At 52.2% G+C, this 20,296-nt stretch overlaps 1 protein-coding gene across 1 annotated transcript; it reads left to right on the top strand.

The window, feature by feature from the left end:
• Positions 1 to 13,542: 13,542 nt before the first annotated feature.
• Positions 13,543 to 15,930, top strand: SLC61A1 (solute carrier family 61 member 1). Its single transcript, XM_007448257.1, has 2 exons — positions 13,543 to 13,723; positions 14,321 to 15,930. The coding sequence occupies exon 2, from the start codon at positions 14,339 to 14,341 to the stop codon at positions 15,689 to 15,691; it is 1,353 nt and encodes a 450-aa protein (XP_007448319.1). The 5' UTR covers positions 13,543 to 13,723; positions 14,321 to 14,338; the 3' UTR covers positions 15,692 to 15,930.
• Positions 15,931 to 20,296: the final 4,366 nt, after the last annotated feature.

Raw genomic sequence — 20,296 nt, 5'->3', positions numbered from 1 at the left:
GGCGGGCCAGGACGCCTGGGTCTCTGTCCCGCCCATTTGCTGGGCTTCCTTGGCTCCGTCCCCGGGAGGCCGGGCAAGGCTGGCAGAAGAGGTCAGTGTCCTGGGCCCATGATGCTACCCTGGCACTTTTCCCCTTCCTGCCATTTGGGGGGACTGGTTGAGTCCTCTGGCCGGGCTGTGGTTCACGGAGGCCAGTTTCCGTACCTCCGCAGGGTAGGCAGTGGGGGGCTGTATCCACGTCCCCCCAAGGGGTGGAGTGACCACGCAGGGATATGCCAAAGCGGATGCCACTGTCTTTACCCTTTGCTTAGCCTTCACCTGCAGGTCAAAGTAGGCTCCACTTCCGCTTGCCTACCCCAGCCTGTCCTTTGGTCCCAAGAGCAAACTGGTTGAACTAGTGGAGGCTGTGCGGATGCTAAGTCCCGGGCTTCAGGACCTGTTCCCTGTCGCCCTGCCTTGAGGAAGCTTGGGCTAGGGCTCCTGGGTCCCTGGCTGCCTACCTTTAGGCTGGGGTGGAGGGCAAGGGGAACTGTAGCTGGGAGTGGAAGGAGCCTGGGGCTGGGTGTGAGGGGGAAAGCCCAAGTGGGGTGGGGGGCGGGTGTCTGCCTTACCTAGAGCCTACCTGCCTGCCTGCCTGCCTGCCTGGTGGATGCGCCACAGATGTTGTTGACTCCAGCCGCGCGCACGCCTGTGTGTGTGTGTGTGTGTGTGTGCAGGCACACGCACCCAGTGTCAGTGTCAGTGTCAGGGTCTGATGGGGACATTTCTCTGACTTCAATGTGACCACCACAGACCTTCAGTCCTAGAGTAGGAACCCCGGGGCGTCAGCATCCATTCTACTGAGAACAGAGCAAGAGAAGAGTCCAAGCTCTATACATGGAGCTCCAATACTCCTACAGGAACTAGGGTGGGAGAGAGAAAATGGAGGGCAGCAGTAGCAGTGGGGGCTGGACTCGGCTGGAGAGATGCACCCAAGGGACCTTCCCCCAGCAACAGTTCTGGGGTGGCCAGCACTGGGGACACTGAGTCTTGGTCACATCACGTTTCCCATATGGGAATTACTTTGCTCTGTCCTCACTGCCACCCTAGGGACCAGGTATCCTCCCTCTGGGGAAAGGGAAAGGCCCCTTCTGGTAGCCAGAGTCAGGTGAAGGGGAAAGGAAAGAGGGGGCCTGCTGTGGCTCTCTCAGGAGAACAGGAGCCATTGATGGGGTGCAGACAAGGCCCTCCCTTTCACACTAGGGGTGGGAAGAGCCGGGAATAGGTACTCCATGGTCCTGTCCCCAGGTGGCCTGGCTGCTGTTGACTTTGCTTGGTTACCCTGGGAGCAGCTCTCAGCAGTGTGAGAGGGGCGGGTGTCGGAGAGTTGGACCCAGGCGTCCAGGCTGGGGTGGGATGGCACTCAGCCTTTGTGGCTGGGATCCCGTCAGGAGCCTGCAAAGTTAACCCCTCCTGCCCTGGTGGTGGTGGTAGCTGGCGGAAGGAGGGCGGGCCCAGCTGCGGTTTGTGAGTGTGGCCCTAATTCCCCTTCCCTCTCCCAGCACATCTGTACTTGGTTTACAGTGAATGAGTCTCCTGTCCTCATGAACCGGGTGAGGGCACCACTCCCTCCCTGGCCCCTGGCCGGGCATCCTGACACAGAACCAGGCACCACCCACCCCTGGAACGCTCTCCCTGCTGAGTAGCCCTTTCTCAACTCTTCCCCTTCTCCTTCTTAGAGGGGCTCAGGGTCTGGTCCCCCAGAGCTAGAGCTCTGAGACTATGCAGCCGGGGTAGCAAACGGGGCCAGGGAAGCTAACGGGGGACAAAACTCTTGGGTAGCCTGGAAAGAGAGAGCGGGTCTGGAATTCCATCTGTCTCTGCCTTCCTCTTTGTCTTGGTTTGTCTGTCTGTCCGCCTCTGTCTTTGTCTCTGGTGGGTGTTTGTCTGTCCATCTGTCTTGGTAACTGTGGCTCCGCCCTTCTGGCAGCCTGTACGGTCCCCAGCCAACGACAGCAGCCAGGGGGCGATGCCCAGGAAGACCCGCCCTGTGCCGGCCCCTCCCCTCGGGATTGCCTCGCCTCCGCCCCCGCCTCTCCCCAGGACCCAATGACTGGGGTCTGTGGGCTGCAGCGGTTTGGAAGTCAAACCAAACAGGCAGACTGGGGAGCGGAGAAGAGGGGCATTGTGAGGGGTTCAGATTCTTCTCTCCATCTTGCATTGCCGCCTGTGCTCTGTCCAGGGATTCTCGGAGGAAGCTGGAGAAGGGGGTCTCCCACTCTGGAAACTGGTAGAGAGAGCTCCCCTCATTTCTCTTTCTCTTGGGTCATCCCCAGTTCTAGGCTTTGCTCTGTTTGTGGTTGCTTCACTTGGTCACCCTGGCAACTTGGAGAAAATGATATCTTGGGGGCCCTAGGACCAGGCTTCCTTTGCTCCCCTCATCACGAAAACCAAAAGGAGAGATTGTGAGGAGAGGAAAAAGATCCACACATCCGTCCCAGCTGCCCTGATTTACCGTATTGCCCGACCCTAATTTTCACCCTTGCCGGCTCCCCATCAGCATCAGGACACTGACCAGGCAACTCCCCCATGCCCAGTCTGGTACTGGGGGGATGTCCTAGGCCACGCTCAGAGGTGGCTGGCAGATGTCTTTGGGAGGTGGGGGGAGCTATGTTACAACCCCCAAGGACATCATTAAGGCACAGAAGTGCCATCGGGGCTTGGAGACCAGGGGCGCCCAGGGAGAGCGTGATGAAAACATGTACAACACGTGTCTTCTTTCCCTTCCTCCCCTCCTCTCCCACCTCCTCCCCCTAGGCCTGCTCCGTGCCGAGGCTGGTGCCAGCCTTGCCCTGGGTGCTTGCTCAGTTCCACCCCTTGTATCAGGCCTGTGTTGCTGCTTGCCAGTTTCTTGGTTCTCCTGGTGAATGAGTTTGTGTGTGGAAGATCCTTACCAGCCTCAGAGCTGCCCAGATCCCCACATAGAATGAGGCCTTGATTTTGAAACACAGCATTTTAGGACTGGCCTAAACAACTCTAGGAATTTCTTCCCTGCACATGCACCATTCATTAATTCAACAAATCTTTATTAAGCATCCGCTATATGCCAAGCACTGTGCTAGGCCCTGGGTATGGTGTCTGCCCTTGAGGGCTTATAGTCTGGTAGAGTCAGACATGAAACAAATCACCCACAAAATTGCAAGTGACAACGAGCGTGGAGAGGTATAAGGTGCTGTGAGAATGGATAGTAGAAGGGTTTTTTCCCCTGGCCAAGGAGATCAGAAAAGACTTTTGCGGGGGGGTGGGGAGGAGTAGAGAGAAGGGAGGGCAGCAGAAGAGTATGTGCAAAGGCCCTGGAATCAGGGTCCTGGCTCCCAGCCACCCTGCTCCCCCAGAAAGAAGAAGGTCCCGCCTCACCTGGGTTTTGATATGCTGCAAGGGAGGGACAGTAAGCACCTCCTAATGGCCAAAGCAGGACCCTGGGACACCTGGTGATCCTGCCCCGGAATGATTCCACCCATTCCTTCATCTCTTCCTCCAGAAAGGGAAACAGAGGCACAGATAGGGAGGAGGAATCCACAGGCTTAGGCCCGAGATTACACAGAGAAAACAAGGCCGCACATTGTTGGCAAATCCCTCAGGGTGAGGGATTCCTGAGTTTGCCTGGCTGGAGCCTCACCAGATAGAAAACCCTTCTACTCTGATCTGTTTGACCGTGCACCCTCCCCCTCTGGGATCCAGCCCTGACCTGTTCCACTCCCTGGAATGAGGAGCATGTCTGCTTCCACAGTTGCCCGGAGTTTGTGAGCTGACTGCTCCAGGTGGTGGCCAGGCCCGGTGTGGGTGGGTGCAGCAGTCTGTTTTGTACAGAACCTCCATCCCAGGTTATGGGGTTATCTCTCCTCTGTCCACTGGGGGGCTCCCAGCCCCTCCTGCCCAGACACCGAGGTTCCAAGCTTCTTCCTTTCTGAAGAAAAGGGATGGAGGGTCCTTTGGAGGAGAGAGCAGGCTTCTTGTGGCCATGCCTCCTCCGGAGCTGGCAAAGAGGTCATGGGACCAACGGGGTTAAGTTCCAGCCCTGCTCTGACCCATTTTCCTCCCTGTGCCCACACGCCCTGGGGCCAGGGTGTTGGGTAGGGCGGGCCTGGCACCCCTGCACCCACACCTGGGACTTCTCCTGGATGGAAACTCCCAGAACCCTGGTGTCCTACCTCCTGTGCCAGCTCCCATCAACAGCCTGGGTTCTGTTCACTTACAGTGGGATCTCCCTGTCTGCCAGCTCTCTTCCAGACTATATCTCCGCCTTAGCCCTGAGGGGCCCTGAGGATGTGGGCCCACTTTCTGGGACCATATTTGATGTCTGGCTGCCCTTTCTAGTGAAGCCCTTCGAAGAAAAGATGTGGAGCTGGGGGGAGGGCGTTGGGAAGCTATCCTTCGTTGACCATCTCTATGTGCCAGGCGTTGTGCTAGGCATGTACATTACTCATTTGATCCACAAAGCAGTCCAGGGATGTAGCAGTTATTATCAACCCCATCACAGGGGAGGGAGCTGAGAACCAGAGAGGTTAAGCAGCTTGCCCAGTATCATCACACAGCTAGCACATAGCAGAGCTAAGATGGGAACCTGGGTCTTGGTGGTCCTGAGGTCTCTTCACCACGACAGGCTTCCTCCTCTTCTGCAGCTGCCCACCTCTCCATGAGATGAGAGACTTGGAAAAAATCAGTTCAGTTCAATCCAATTCAGAAAACAGTTATTGAGCATCTGCTGTATGCCAGGCCCAGACAGGTGCCAGACCAGTGACAGGGAAGGTTGCTGACTCAAGGTCTGGTGGGAAAGATAGGTGTATGAACTAGGCAGTATCTAACTTTAGCAGAATGATTTGAACGAGGCGGCATGGAGTGGAGAAAGAAACAATTACTTCTATTTTCTCTTTCTGAAAGAGTAAAGAAATATATTATGATTGGTGTACAGAATAAATTGGAATAAAGCGAATACCTACTCAGCTGGCATCCAGGGCAAGAAATAGAGTACTTCCTGCTCCAGAAGTTCCCATGTGACTCTCCCATCATCCCCTCCCTCCCTTAAGAAGTAACCACCATCCTGACTTTTGTGATAATTATTTCCTTCTTTTTCTTTATAGGATTAGCACCTATGTATGCATCCCTAATCAATATTACTTAATTTTGCCTGTTTTTGAGGTTTATATAAACGGAATGACACTGTATTACTCTCTTTTGTCTTACTTATTTTGCTCAACTTCTTGTCTGTGAGAGAGATCCAAATTGTTGCACATAACTGTCTTTTTTATTTTTACAGAGCATTCAGTTGCTTGAATATACCACAATTAATTCTTTTATTTTACTGTTGGTGAAAGTTTGAGTTGTTTCCAGTCTGGGCTATCATAATGCCACTAAGAACATTCTTGTGTGTGTTTCCCAGTACATACGTGCAAGAGTTTTTCTAGGCCGTAAAACTAAGAGTCAAAATGTATGTACAGGAAATCTCAATTTTTACCAGATAATGCCAAACTGTTTTCCAAAATGGTTGTATCAGTTACACAGGAAGCAGAACGTTCTAACCAGGGGCAGGTGTAGGATCAAGAAGACCCATACACCTTTCTTACCTAAAACTCTCAGTGGTTTTCTCTTTTCCTTGGAATAAGATCCAAGTCACTGCCGTGGCTCCCGGGGCCTCTACCTGGCTCTCTGCCTGTGCCGTATGACTCTCCTCTTTGCTCTTTGTACTTGCTGTTCCCCCCTCTCTGGAATGTTCTTCCACTAGCTATCTCCATGGCTCTCTCCCTCACTTTCTTCAGGTCCTTGCTAAAATGTCACTTCTCACTGGCACTTTCCCTGACCACTGAATCATCTATTGCAACCTCCAGCCCTCCTTATACCCTTCTCAGCTTTAGTTTTCTTCGTAGTCCAGCCACCTGGGTTCCATTCAGCCTCAAGCAGCTCTCCCCTGGTCGGCCAGCACTTTTTTTTTTTTTTTTGCCACATGGCATGCAGGTTGGAAACTCAGAGTCTTAACCACTGGACCACCAGGGAAGTTCCTGCCAGTGCTTTTATCTCCTCCCAAACCCTTAAGGGCCATCAAAGCTGACTGTTTGGGGGCTGTCTAGCTGCCCCTCCTGAAGGATCCACCTCTCTGAGTCATCACATCACCCTGTTTTTTTGTTGTTGTTTTGTTTTTGCAGTACGCGGGCCTCTCACTGTTGTGGCCTCTCCCATTGCGGAGCACAGGCTCTGGACACGCAGGCTCAGCGGCCATGGCTCCCTCCGCGGCACGTGGGATCATCCCGGACTGGGGTACGAACCTGTGTCCCCTGCATCAGCAGGCGGACTCTCAACCACTGCGCCACCAGGGAAGCCCCCACCCTGGTTTTTTTCATAGCCGTTTCCATGCTCTGAAGTAAGCTAATGTATTTGTTTGTTTACCTGTTTGGTTTTTGTCTCCACCCTGCCCCACCCCTCACTTTAAAGTAAGCTGTCTTGCTCTGTCCCATGGCCAGTGCCTGCTGCATGACAGGCCCTCAAATAATAATTGTCCAGGCTGGTTGTCAGGCTCCCAGAGACAGCCAGCCCCTCCCCCAACCCTCACACCTGGGATTTGCCCTGTCTGGAAACTCCCAGAACCTAGGCTTCCTCCCTCCCCTGCCAGCTCCCACCAACATCCCTGGCTCAGTCTCAGAGTCTCAGAGCATCTGCTGGTGCTGTTGCTGCTTCTCTACGTCTCCTCTAGGGACCATATGGGAGCCTGAAGCAGCCATTCTGGCCTTCAGGGCTGGAGAGTGATGGGCAGGTGTCAGGTGCCTGGAGCTCAAGAAATACTTTTTTTTTTTTTAATTAATTAATTTATTTATTTATTTTTGGCTGCATTGGGTCTTCGTTGCAGTGTGCGGGCTTCTCATTGCGGTGGCTTCTCTTGTTGCAGAGCATGGGCTCTATGCGCACGGGCTTCAGTAGTTGTGGTACGCGGGCTCTAGAGCGCAGTCTCAGTAGTTGTGTCGCACGGCCTCAGTAGTTGTGGCTCGCGGGCTCTAGAGCACAGGCTCAGTAGTTGTGGTGCATGGGCTTGGTTGCTCCGCGGCATGTGGGATCTTCCTGGACCAGGGCTCGAACCTGTGTCCCCTGCATTGGCAGGCGGATTCTTAACCACTGTGCCACCAGGGAAGTCCCCAAGAAATACTTTTTGATTGAATAAAGGGGAAGACTTCAGAGATGATGGGACCTCTCCAGGTGGAGGAAAGAGAAAAGGCACTGGGAGCAGAAGGAAGAGTGGAAACAAAGGACTGGAGGCATGAAAGTGCACATGCTATTTGGAGGACGCGCTCTGGTCTGGTGCCCTTGGTGGGTTCTCGGTGGAGGGGAGGGGAGCAGGCAGGCCGGGAAGCGGAGGGCTAGCTGGGGAAGTCTGAGCTGCTGCAGGCTCAGAGAGGCTCAGCAGTGGCTTAAGTTTAATCCTGCCCACACCCCTGCTCCCCACTGTCCCCCCTCTGACCCCACCCCTGCCCTCCCCTTCACCCAACCCCCCAGCCTGGCCGCTCCTGCAGCTGAATGGACTTCTCTCTGGGCCTACGTTTGGGGCCTCGGAACAAGAAGTCCAGCCACCAACATCCCCCTCCACCCTCCAGGCACGGCCCACCAGCTGCCTCCCCTTGTCTGTCCTGTCCCCCCTCTCCCTGTGCCTACCCCTGCCCTGGCGGTCCCCCTCTCACCTGCTCCTGCACTACCTATCCCTATTACGCAGCTCCCTGCCCCTCCTGTCCCGGCCTCCCTGGCCCACCCTGTACCTGCCCCTGCCCTCCCTGCCCTGCCTGTCCCCCCTTGACTTGTCCCCTCAGTTCCTGCAGCCCCTGCTCTGCTCCGCATTTGACCTGCTGCCACCCCTCTCCCTGCCCCATGTACCCTTGCTCCAGGAGTCAAGCCGCCTGTTCCAGCTCCTGCTTGGGCTGCAGTGACAGCTGTGGCCGTGGCCGGGGGGCTGCCCGGGGACCTCCAGGCTCCGCCGGCCGCTGCAGCTGCTGCTTCAGGGGACACCGCACCTCTCGACACTGTCTGATAGTCTAGCTTGGCTGTTGCCCCTTGAGAGACTTGCCAATCTTCCAGGGCGCTTCTGCAGCTGCTTCCTCAGGGAGGAGGCAGAAGCTCTGGAGGACCAGCTGGACCCCTCACCCAGGCAGGGAGAGGAGGCTGGCTGCTGAGATCCCCCGGCCTCCTCCTCAGTCCCGGGGCGTCTGCTTTGAAGCTAGTTTCTGGGCATGCTTTCACTGGTTCCAGAACCTCCTCTTCCGCAACTTCTGGAATGGAAAGTGTTCTTCTTAGAGCCTCTCCCACGGCCCCTGAAGGTGAGCAAGTTGGCCATTTTCCCCTCTGGTCAGCCTCCCCTGGAGACCCTTCCTGGCTCATCTTTTCTGCAGTTTGCATGGATAAGATGGATTCTTCCTCTAGAGGCGACAGGGGATCCTTTGTCCAGGGACCACTTTTCTTGCCCTGTGGACCTCCACCCATATCTCTAAATGACCCAAGAATCTCTGAATCCCTTACCTCTCATCATGAGCCTGGTAAGGAAGGTCAATGGCTCTTGGACCAGAAGAAGAGGCTGAGCAGAGAATTCTTGGTTCCTCCCTCCCCTTGGATATCATGGCATCCTTCATGGTCCTTTGTTTCTAGGAAGCTGGTGCTCTCTACCTGGATGTCTTATCTCTCAAATCTCTGAGTGCTTGGCCAGCCACATGACCTCAATCTTCCAGCAATAATCCCATCTGTTACATCCATGCTCATCTGGCAGGGGGGTGATGGAAGCTGGGAACCCTTGACTCAGGTTCCCAATGATCCCATCCACACATAGCTAGTCATAAGTCCCCTGTCCCTGGGGGTGGGGCTGGGGCTGGGGGTTTGGAGAAGCCACCAAGAGGAAGCTGGGAGTGATAGACCTTGGCATTTGCGTGGGCCTGGATCTTAAGCTGAGAGCCCCTAAGCGCCCCTCCACATTCCCCAAGTTCTCTGACACTGGTCTGCTTCAATCTTCTCTTTCTCAACCTCCTTCTCTGGAACCCTTTGTTCTTTCCTTTCTATCTCTGTTTATCCTTCTGCTTATCCTTCCTTCTAGCTTTCTACACCACTCTCTCCATTTCTGTTTCCTTTTTTCTGTCACCTGGACTTTCTACCTTCACCTAACTTGTATCTCTACATCTGTTTCCCCCACTCGTCCCTCCCGCTCCCCATCTAATTTAAAATCTTGTTTCCTTCCTTTTTAAAAAAAAATAAATTTATTTTTGGCTGTATTGGGTTTTCGTTGTGGGCTTTCTCTAGTTGTGGAGAGCGGGGGCTACTCTGTTGCAGTGCGTGGGCTCTAGGCACAGGGGCTTCAGTAGTTGTGGCTCGGGCTCTAGAGCTCAGGCTCAATAGTTGAGCTCAGGCTCTAGAGCGCAGGCTCAGTAGTTTCAGCACATGGGCTTAGTTGCTCCACCGCATGTGGGATCTTCCTGGACTAGGGATCAAACCCACGTCCCCTGCATTGGGACCACTGCGGCACCAGGGAAGTTCCTCTTCCTTGGTCTTTTGATTCACCTCCTGCCTCTCTCCTTTTCTGTCCTATTCTGCTTCTGGGTGCAAGTCATTCTCGATCTCTTCCATTTCTATTTCCCTTTCTGTCTGTCTTTCTTTGTTCCTGTCTCCTGGGTCCAGCTGTTTTTCAATTCCTATCTCTCTTTCTGCCTCCCCCAAATCTGGTTCTCTCTCTCTCTCTCTCTCTCTCTCTCTCTGGGTCCTGCAGCTGTCTGCACACCAGGCCTATGTCATGCCCATCTCATTGCTGCCCAATGGCCAGGACACCAAGTCCTCCATTGTCCAGCTGTCCCCCAAACACCCCATGCCCTGGAATGAGTGAGGGCTGGACAGAGCTACCAGAATAGACCCTTCTTCCCCTGCCCACTGTCCAGGCCATCCATCCCTACTCAGCTCTAAGCCCAAAACTTTTAAAAAATGAAGTTTTTCTCCCAACTTCATCTTCTGAAAATTGGCAACCAGAAAGAAAAAGAATTATGCATTTATGCTGCCTGTCCTGTGTAACTTATATTTCAGGGTGGCCAAATAGCTCTAAGTGGTGGAGAAAACTTCTTACTTACAGAAGAACTCCAGCTAATGTAGAAGGAATATGGAATTAGAAAAATCACCATTTTGCAACCCCTTAATGAAATAATTGATCAAAGCAAGAATCGTCAATGGATGAAACCAAGGACGGTGGTTGATGGAGAACTTTACAATGGAGGAATAAGGCTGTCACTACCTGACCCCACTGATGAATCTTAGCATCGCTAAAAATGGCACAACCACATGCCGTGTACCTCCTGATGTGACACAATCTGGAGCACTCAGCACCACCTGTGAAGGACTCTTGCCAAACAAAGAAAAAAACTGAACATGATTCTAATCAAACCTCTAGAGCTAACCTCCATTTAATGAGAAATATGGGGGGTGGAGGAACAAATTAAATGACACAACAAGGACGTGAGAAAACATATCCAGAACGTGGGACATTCTAAAGGAGATCTGACTGGATTTCTTCAACTAGTCAATGGCTGGTGGTGGTGGTGGGGAGACCTTGTTTGGTTCCTGATTGGGACCACCCAATTGTAAAGAGACATTTTTAAACTGCTGGAAACATTTAATTATGAACTGGGTACTTACAATGCCAAGGAACCTGTGTTGATTTTGTTAAATGTGAAAATGGCTTTGAGGTTATGTAAGAAAAGGTCCGTATTTCCTAGAGATGCACACTGAAGTATGGAGTGATGTATTTAATTTTAAGTATTTTGGCAAACAAAAAAAGAAAGAAAGAAGGAGAAGAAACAAAGGGACAAAAATCAATATTGTTGAATTAAGTATATAGGGTTTCATAGAACTATGCTCTCTACCTTTATGTATGTTTGAACATTTTCATAATAGAGGTTTTAAATGATGCTCCTCTGGTAAGCATGGTTCCTAGTAATTCCCAGAGCATCCTCCCCACCTGCCCTGAAAGCCAGACTTCCCCTGTGACTCCCCACACACAGACCCCAGCCCTCCTTGCCCTCTACTAGAAGTGTGTCCTAGAGATGGAATTGCACTCCCAGTCTGTCCTTTATCCCCTTCAGTCCCCTGCTGCTCAGCTGGCACATTTCCCAGCTGTGCTTCATAGCTTCGAGGGGCCAGGGGAACCTTAAAGAGTTAACATATTTTGAATAGGTCCTACAATAAAAGTAATCCAAAATAATGTAATCTTCCTTAAAGTCTCTCTTTGTCAGGTGCTTCTGAGCAAAATGCAACTCAATAATGGAGAGCACTGGCCTCCATCCTGGAAGACAGAAGACAAAGCACGTAAGGCCATCCTGTCCCACTCCCTGCCTTCATTCAGGATGAACTCCTCCCTCAAAGAAAAGACCACCAGGAACTGAGAGACTGGGTGTCAGGAGTTCAAGGGGTTTCAGTCCAGGATCAGAATAAAAGGCCATTTGGATCCCTCATGCCCTCACTCACTGAATGACCTTGGGAAATCATGATTTTTGAGTCTTCGTGTTTCTAGACAAATGCATGGGAACCAATACCTTTTCTACTCTCTAGAAGTTTGCCAGTTAAGGATAAAGGCAACTTGGAACTTGTAGGATATACATCTCAGCTGTTTACTTTATCATAAGAAAGTATTTCTCAAGTTATAATTCCAGATCCTCCCACCCTCTACCCTCCAAACAGGGGCTTCCCTGGTGGCGCAGTGGTTGAGAATCTGCCTGCCGATGCAGGGGACATGGGTTCGAGCCCTGGTCTGGGAGGATCCCATGTGCCGCGGAGCAACTAGGCCCGTGAGCCACAACTGCTGAGCCTGCGCGTCTGGAGCTTGTGCTCTGCAACAAGAGAGGCCGCGACAGCGAGAGGCCCGCGCACCACCATGAAGGGTGGCCCCTGCTCGCCGCAACTACAGAAAGTCCACGCACAGAAATGAAGACCCAACACAGCCATAAATAAATAAATAAATAAAATTAAAAAAAAAAGAAAACCAACATTTGCTAATCACCTGTGCAGGTGGGTGAAGCCATTTAATCTTCTTAGAAATCATGAGTGTGGAACTAGAAAGATCTGGGTCCCAGTTCTGACTCTACCTCTTACCATGTGACTCTAGTCATGTTACTTAACCTTTCCAATTCTGAAGGATAATCACAGTAACTACCTAAAGGGTTGTTGTGACAGTTAAACAATTCATCTACAGCAGTTGGCCCAGGACTTCTTAAGACAGAACTTAGGTACATAATAACTGTTTGATAAGTGTTACCAGCTAATAAAGACCAGCACTTTTTAGAGTAGTTTACACGTATTAACTTATTCATTCATTTATTCATCAAGTATTTATTGAATGTTTTTATGTACCATTAACCATTTTAAGTACTGGGAATACAAGTGAACAAAACAGATAAAAATCTGTAGGGAGAAGAAATAGTAAATAAGCAAAATATATAGTGTGCCAGATGGTGTTAAGTGCTATGGAGAAAATGCAGCAAAGGAGAATAGAGAGTTGGTAGGGAAGCAGGTAGATTACTGTGGCAGAGGTGGTGGTGTTTTTTCAAACAGGTTGGCCAAGGAAGGCCTCTCTGATAAGGTGACACTTGAAGACAGAACTGCAGGGGCTGAGGGAGGGAACCATGTGGATATCTGGGAGAAGAACCAGAACTTTACAGGGCACAGTGTGCAAAGGCCCTGGTGGTAGACAGTATAGATGGAGAAGGCGTAGGAAGGAGAATGGTAGGAGATAAGGTCAGAGATGTAGCAGTGGAACAGAGGACAGAGGGTTTTGTAGGCCATTATAATGATTTTGGATTTTATACTTTGTGAGATGGGAAACCATTGGAGGGTTTTGAGGAGATAATACTAGGCTGGAAAGAGTTTAAATAACCTTTCCAAGGTAACACAGCTGGTAAGTGGCAGAGGGTGGGCATCCGGCTCCAAGGCTGGAATTCTTAACCCTTAACTGCCACTGAACTTCAGCCTTTTATATTTGGGCGCTGCTCTCCTATGACTGCCGACCAAGAAACTGGGACACTGAGAAGTCATATGGCTTGCCCGAGGCCACAGGGCTGGGATTTGAGCCTTGGCCGTCTGCAAACCAAAGTCCAAGTCCTTTACACCACACTGCCTCCCTCAGGTGTCTGGGCCATACTGACTTCTGGCCTGGAGGTCACTACTCTGCGAGAGGAGGGAAGCGAGGAGCCCGTCTCGGCTTGGGGCGGCGATGTTCCTCAAGAAGCTCAAGCCCCAGCTCTGCGGTACTGCTGGCATTTTCCCAGGCACAGCTGCTCTGCCTAACCCAGGGCACGGATGAAGAGACAGAAACTGTGTCTTTACTTCCAGGGGGCCCCGCAGGTATCCAGGAGTCAAAGGAGCGGGTGTCACAGGAGGGCAGCGGACAGGGCCAAACCCGGAGCAGCGACCACCACCGCCTCCTCTTGAGCCCCAGCAGGCGTCCGGAGCTCAGCGCCCCGGTTGGGGCGAAAGGGCGGAGTAGGGGCGGGGTTTGAGCGCCGCGCCCCCGTCACGTGACGGGACCCATCATGGCTGCGGCCAGAGGGCTCCCAGGCTCCCGGAAGCAGGCTGTGAGGGGCGGGCGCGCTGGGGGAACCCGAGCCGGAGGTAGAGCGGGCAGGGCGGGCAGGGCGGCCGGGCGGCCTGGACCCGGGCGTGTCCGGAGCGTCCCCGCAGACCGGGGCAGCAGGTGAAATGGTGTCTGGGCGAGGCGCGAGCGGATGTGGCGGCGCTGGGCAGGGACTAGGGGGCGCATTGTGTGTGTGCGGGGGTGCCCTGACCTGGAGGAGGGAGAATCTGAGATGCACGCGCGTGACCCAGAAGCAACTCGAGAGGCCCGCGCGGGTGGTAGGGATGCCCGGGACAGATGACGAGACGTTGAGGGCAAAAACGGGCTCCCCAAAGAGGATGGGAGGTAACAGAAGGAAGTGTTGTATGCATAAGCTACTGTGGGAGGGGGCAGCAGCCCCTTAGCTGCAGGGCTGGGATTAGTGAAGGAACTCCCTCTCTGCTATACCAGGCAAGGATGGGGCGAATGCGCAATCTTCTCCCCTCTCCCACCCCTTCCCTGCCGCACAGTGTCCTTGGAGACCGCTCTGGTGGGCCACTCCTGCCACCCACCCAGCTGGTCCCTCCGGTCTGAGCTCCGGGGGAGTGGAGTTGAGGGCTGGGGAAGTGCAGGTGGCAGCGGGGGGTTGGGTGGAGCTGCCTTCTGCTTAGACACGCAGCCCCTTGACGGCGCTATCCGGGCAATGGATGTGACTCTGAAGCCGCCTTCTCTCCCTAGGTTTTCCGGGGGCCGGCCATGCTGGTGACTGCCTACCTTGCCTTTGTGGTCCTCCTGGCCTCCTGCCTGGGGTTGGAGCTGTCAAGATGCCGGGCTAAGCCCTCTGGAAGAGCCTGCAGCAATCCCTCCTTCCTTCGGTTTCAACTGGACTTCTATCAGGTCTACTTCCTGGCCCTGGCAGCTGACTGGCTCCAGGCCCCCTACCTCTATAAACTCTATCAACATTACCACTTCCTGGAGGGACAAATCGCCATCCTCTATGTCTGTGGCCTTGCCTCCACAGTCCTCTTTGGACTGGTGGCCTCCTCCCTTGTGGATTGGCTGGGTCGCAAGAAGTCTTGTGTCCTTTTCTCCCTCACTTACTCTCTCTGCTGCTTAACCAAACTCTCTCAGGACTACTTTGTGCTGCTGGTGGGCCGAGCACTTGGTGGGCTGTCCACAGCCCTGCTCTTCTCGGCCTTTGAGGCCTGGTACATCCACGAGCATGTGGAACGGCATGACTTCCCCGCAGAGTGGATCCCGGCTACCTTTGCCCGAGCTGCTTTCTGGAATCACGTGCTGGCTGTCGTGGCAGGTGTGGCAGCTGAGGCCGTGGCCTGCTGGATGGGCCTGGGGCCTGTGGCACCCTTTGTGGCTGCCATCCCTTTCTTGGCTCTGGCTGGGGCCTTGGCCCTCCATAACTGGGGAGAGAACTACGGTCGGCAGCGTGCCTTCTCCAAGACCTGTGCTGGCGGCCTGCGCTGTCTCCTGTCGGACCGTCGTGTGCTGCTGCTGGGCACCATTCAGGCCCTGTTTGAGAGTGTCATCTTCATCTTTGTCTTCCTCTGGACGCCTGTGCTGGACCCACACGGGGCCCCGCTGGGCATCATCTTCTCCAGCTTCATGGCAGCCAGCCTGCTCGGCTCATCTCTGTACCGCATCGCTACCTCCAAGAGGTACCACCTTCAGCCCATGCACCTAGTGTCCCTCGCTGTCCTCATCGTCGTCTTCTCCCTCTTCATGTTGACCTTCTCTACCAGCCCAGGCCAGGAGAGCCCAGTGGAGTCCTTTATAGCCTTCCTCCTTATCGAGTTGGCCTGTGGGCTGTACTTTCCCAGCATGGGCTTCCTGCGGAGAAAAGTGATCCCTGAGACAGAGCAAGCTGGTGTCCTCAACTGGTTCCGGGTGCCCCTGCACTTACTGGCCTGCTTGGGACTTCTGGTCCTCCATGACAGCGATCGCAAAACAGGCACTCGGAACATGTTCAGCATCTGCTCCGCCATTATGGTGATGGCTCTGCTGGCGGTGGTGGGGCTCTTCACTGTGGTCAGGCATGATGCTGAGCTGCGGGTGCCCTCACCCACCGGGGAGCCCTATGCCCCTGAGCTCTAATCCTGTTCCAGGATGAGGGAGCTGGTATGGACCCTTGAATCCCACCTCTCCAGGGCTGTACAGATCTCTCTGTGGCTTTGCGACTGTCTGGCCCCTCATCCTGTCCTGGGGCCCCTCCTGCCAGTGCTTTGGGTTGGGAAGCACATGCGGGTGATGGCCTGGAAAGAAGATGCCAAAAGTTGCCTCTGTGTCACTCTCTTCCCCCTTTCTACTTAAAAATAAACACTTTTAATTGATCATCGATTTGATTTACTCATCCTCACCTGTACCCACCTCAGTAGTTCTGGTGAGAGGGCAGCTGGAGGTTGTGAGGAAAGAGGTGGGGTAACCAGCAGAAGGTTTGTACTTCTAGCCTCTCTAAGATTGCCTCCAGCTTAACCTGAGAGCTGTGGAATTGCCTCTCAACAGAAATGGGTGGGAAATGCCTGAGGCCCCTAGACCCTCCATATCTTGTTACTCTGGGGTCAGGCACCCTCCCCGGTTGCCAAGCAAAAACCTTGCTCCACATCCAGGGTGAGGCAGTCTCTGGAGCATATGGGGTGGATGCCCATGCCACTGAGCAAAGATTCCAGGGGCTTGAGCTGCGTCTGTGACCACCCCTTGGGGCAAATCTGGAGCCTTCCTGCAGGAACAAGCTTGCAGCTCAGCACATGTGTGCTGTCTGCCTTCTGCCTCTGTGGCTGTAGATGCACCATGTGTCCAGCATCACCGGGGTCCATCAGCTCCTGTATCCTTGCCTTGCAGGAAACCCAAGTGAAGGGCTGCCAAGGAGAGAGAGCAGTGAATGGATGAGGGACTGGGATCTTGTCTGTACCTGACTCTTCCCCACCCAGAGTGAGTGAGGGTGAGGGAGCCATCAGGGCAGGAAACAGTACCAGTAGGAACACCAGTTCTGTGAGCCCCTCCCTGCCTCACCTCCGATTGTATCTGCCTTTCCTCCTCCCACCCAAAACCTGGGCTTCTCAGGGGAAGCAGAGCCAGCAGTTAAGAAGGGTGGGGATGGAGGGAGGGTAGGCCCAAGGGTGTGTCCTGGAATGTGCTTGAGGTGGGCATGAGGGACCTACCTGTCTGGAAAAGAGGTTGATGACCTTTCCGTGGGTCCTAGACTACTCTTCCCAGACAGGAAGACGCAAGACTTTCCAAGAGCTGCAGGTCCAAACCTGTGTGGGGAGATAGTATCACCTGGTGTAGGAGGAATGTGGGGTGGATGTGCTCCTGCAGGGTGAGGCCGAGGGGGAGGGAAGAGTGGTGGTCTCAGGTCCCTAGTCAGACAAGGGAAAAAACACATTCCCCCACCCAGCCTGCAGGGAATAGAAGTTGAGGTTAAGTATGAAAAAACAGCTATCTTTTCCTTCCCCCATCTCGAGGCTAAAACAGAGTCTGCTGCTGCAGTAACTCCACTTCCCCTTTCTGCCCTATGGAGCTGGACCTCGATGTATTTTAATTGCTTGTAGACTTTCCATCTCTCTCTACCACAGTATGATCTCCTTGAAGACAGGAGGAAATTGTGTCCTATTTGCCCTTGTCTCCCCCATATTTACACACAAGTCGGGGCTTGGCCCGTGGCTGTGCTCAGTAAATGTCTGGAGAGGAGACAGGCTAGCTCACACGTGGCTTTTCAAGAGCCGCCCATTTGGGAAATCTATTAGACTAGAATCCAGAGCCTAGTTAATGATTTGTTGTTTTGGATGACAGTAATTGTTTACTGATAGAAGCATGAGGGGGCCCCATATTCCTAAGTGATAAGGAAATGGGGGGGTAGAGGAGACAGACTAATGAGTTTCCCTTAGCTTTGTCCCTGCTGAGCTTTCTTCAAAGGAGCTGGTAGCAGATAGAGTGGGGAGGGTTCTTCCTGTCAAGACTCATCGGCTCACAGGCATCTTAGAGGTCGTCCAGTCAGCCTTAAACATATTTTTATTGAGCACCTACTATATGCCATGCACTGTATTACTAGGTGCTGGTGAAATTTTTTACCCAAGAGGAAAACCCACTTAAAGGGCATGTAGCAAGTGGATGGCAAAGCCAAGGCCAAACCTTGCCTCCTGCTGCCTGCCCAGTACCCCTTCTATATGGCATGTACTGACTCTGTCCCCTGGGCCTTCACCTACCTGCCTTGCCCCCTCTAGCCCTCTTCCCTCCTCCCGAGCCCTGTCCCTGGAGAAGGGCAAGAGTGTGGGAGCACTTAGCTGTGGCCGCCTGGCCCACCTTTGGATATTTACCAATATGAGGCAAATGAGGGATTGCTTCACCAGGCGCACGCTGCCTGCAAAACACTGCTTGTGATGCCTTGCTGAGAGGCAGCAGAGGGAACTGGTGAAGAGCATGGAGTCAGAGCCTGACTGCCTGGGTTCAACTTTGTGCCTCAGTTTCCTCATCTATAAAATGGGGATGATGGTATAGTTTCTACTCCTAGGGCTCATGTGAGGATTAAATTAAGCACTTAAGAGCAGCAGTTGGCCCCCAGTGTAAGTACTACATAAGTGTTTGCTTTCATATTTTATTGTTTAACTTTTTCAATCCAGCTGAGCCTAGCCAGATTTGGGTGTGAGAATGAGTGGACGGGACTGTAATGGGGTGTAGAACTTTCCAACCCATCCCAGTGGTTGGGTGATTCCCAGCAGTGTTTATCCTTGGTCCTGGCCCAGAGAGCAGGATCAAGCTATCTGAGAAGCCTTCTACTTTGGGGTATGTGAGCAGCTGAGGAGGGTGTCAGTGTGTTCCACTTGAACTCATTTCCTCTTCCTCAAGTGGGAAGGTCAGCTTGGTGTCAGACTTGATACACACCACCATCTTTCACTAAGAGAGGCTCCTGATTTTCTGACTTTCCATCCAGCTGGATATATAATTATTTTATTTGGAGCATTTAAGTGATCCTGAGGAGAACAGAAACAGCCCAAGGAACCAGGAGCCAATGGACAAGAAGGCAGGAGGACTGGGTCATGAGGACAGTACTGCGTTCTGAGGCTGGAGAATGACCTCTTCCTGGAAATTCAGTCCCTGCTCAGGGAGGAGAATGGCTGCCCCCAGTTAACAGCCATGACCCTTTGGCTGGATCTAGGTTCCACTCCCCAACACACTTTCCCTAACCCCAATCCTGTGGTTCTCCTTGTTGCTTTTATTATTTTTTGCCACCACTTCCCCACAGAACCACAGAATAGAATTATTAGACAAACAAAAGTTTGTCATGCTTGGGATCAGACCTAATGTTATAAAAATATGTCACATTTGCTTTAATAATTTTTTTTTTTGGTACGCGGGCCTCTCACTGTTGTGGCCTCTCCCGTTGTGGAGCACAGGCTCTGGATGCGCAGGCTCAGCGGCCATGGCTCACGGGCCCAGCCGCTCCGTGGCATGTAGGATCTTCCCTGACCGGGGCGTGAACCCGTGTCCCCTGCATCGGCAGGCGGACTCTCAACCACTGTGCCACCAGGGAAGCCCAATAATTTTTTTTAACAATAAAGTAATATGGGCTCATTGTAAAAGAGTCAAATGCAAATACAGAAATATATATTTAATATAAATATGTGAATGTAAATACATGTTTATATGTTACATTAAAATACATATATTTATATTGATGTATAGATATATTACAAATATAAATACATATATACATGTAGAAATATAAAATGTAAAAAATGATAGGCTCCCTTAAGCCTCCTATTCATACCACTGTTAAATGTTTATAGTCTAGTGCATAGAATGTTTTTTTAATAAAAATGAATCACACCTTTCAAGCTGCAACTTGTTTGTTTGTTTTTTACATAAAAGTATATCTTGTTTTTTACATAAAAGTATATCTTGGTTTTCTCTTTTTAAAATGATTGAAATCCGCAGGAAGACTATAACAATCATTCATGTATCTCTGGCATCTTCATATGTCATTAAATATAAAACACGCCTTTTAACGGCTGCGAAGCCCCGTTGGGCCTTTGGAAAGCATTTTATATCTGTTCTAGTTGAGGCTGGCAGAACCCCTGGCAGGGAGTGAGGCTAGATGTTACTACCCCATTTCACAGATTAATAATAAATTGAACTGGGACTAGAACCTGGCTCCTCTGTCCAAACTCAAGTTGAAAGCTCTTTTCACTGTCCCGTACTGTCTCTTTGTAAACATCAGGGATTCAAGTGAGGGATTGAATTATGTGACTCAAGTTCACATTGGTCAGCACTTTTTTTTTTTCAGTTTTATCATAGTTTTTGTTGTTGTTTTTTTGATGTGGACCATTTAATTAATTAATTGATTAATTTTGGCTGCACCGGGTCTTAGTTGTGGCATATCTTTGCTGCTGTATGCGGGATCTAGTTCCCCCACCAGGGATCGAACCTGGGCACCCTGCATTGGGAGTGAGGAGTCTTACCCACTGGTCCACCAGGGAAGTCCCTTGTCAGCACTTCTTGATCTCTATAGAACTTCCTTCTTGTTAGAAGTAGAAGACGCATAAAAAAAGGATGTTTTAGGGCTTCCCTGGTGGCGCAGTGGTTGAGAATCTGCCTGCTAATGCAGGGGACACGGGTTCAAGCCCTGGTCTGGGAGGATCCCACATGCCGCAGAGCAACTAGCCCCCCTGAGCCACAACTACTGAGCCTGCGCGTCTGGAGCCT

The sequence above is a fragment of the Lipotes vexillifer genome, unplaced genomic scaffold, assembly GCF_000442215.2.
Source record: "Lipotes vexillifer unplaced genomic scaffold, Lipotes_vexillifer_v1.1 scaffold2700, whole genome shotgun sequence".
Classification (NCBI taxonomy): Eukaryota; Metazoa; Chordata; class Mammalia; order Artiodactyla; family Lipotidae; genus Lipotes; species Lipotes vexillifer.
Note: the sequence above shows the minus strand (reverse complement) of the source record. Positions and strands in the feature narration are given on the sequence as shown.

Excerpts from the sequence above, each read along its gene's own strand:
- SLC61A1 (XM_007448257.1), top strand. The coding sequence starts at position 14,339 with ATGCTGGTGACTGCCTACCTTGCCTTTGTGGTCCTCCTGGCCTCCTGC.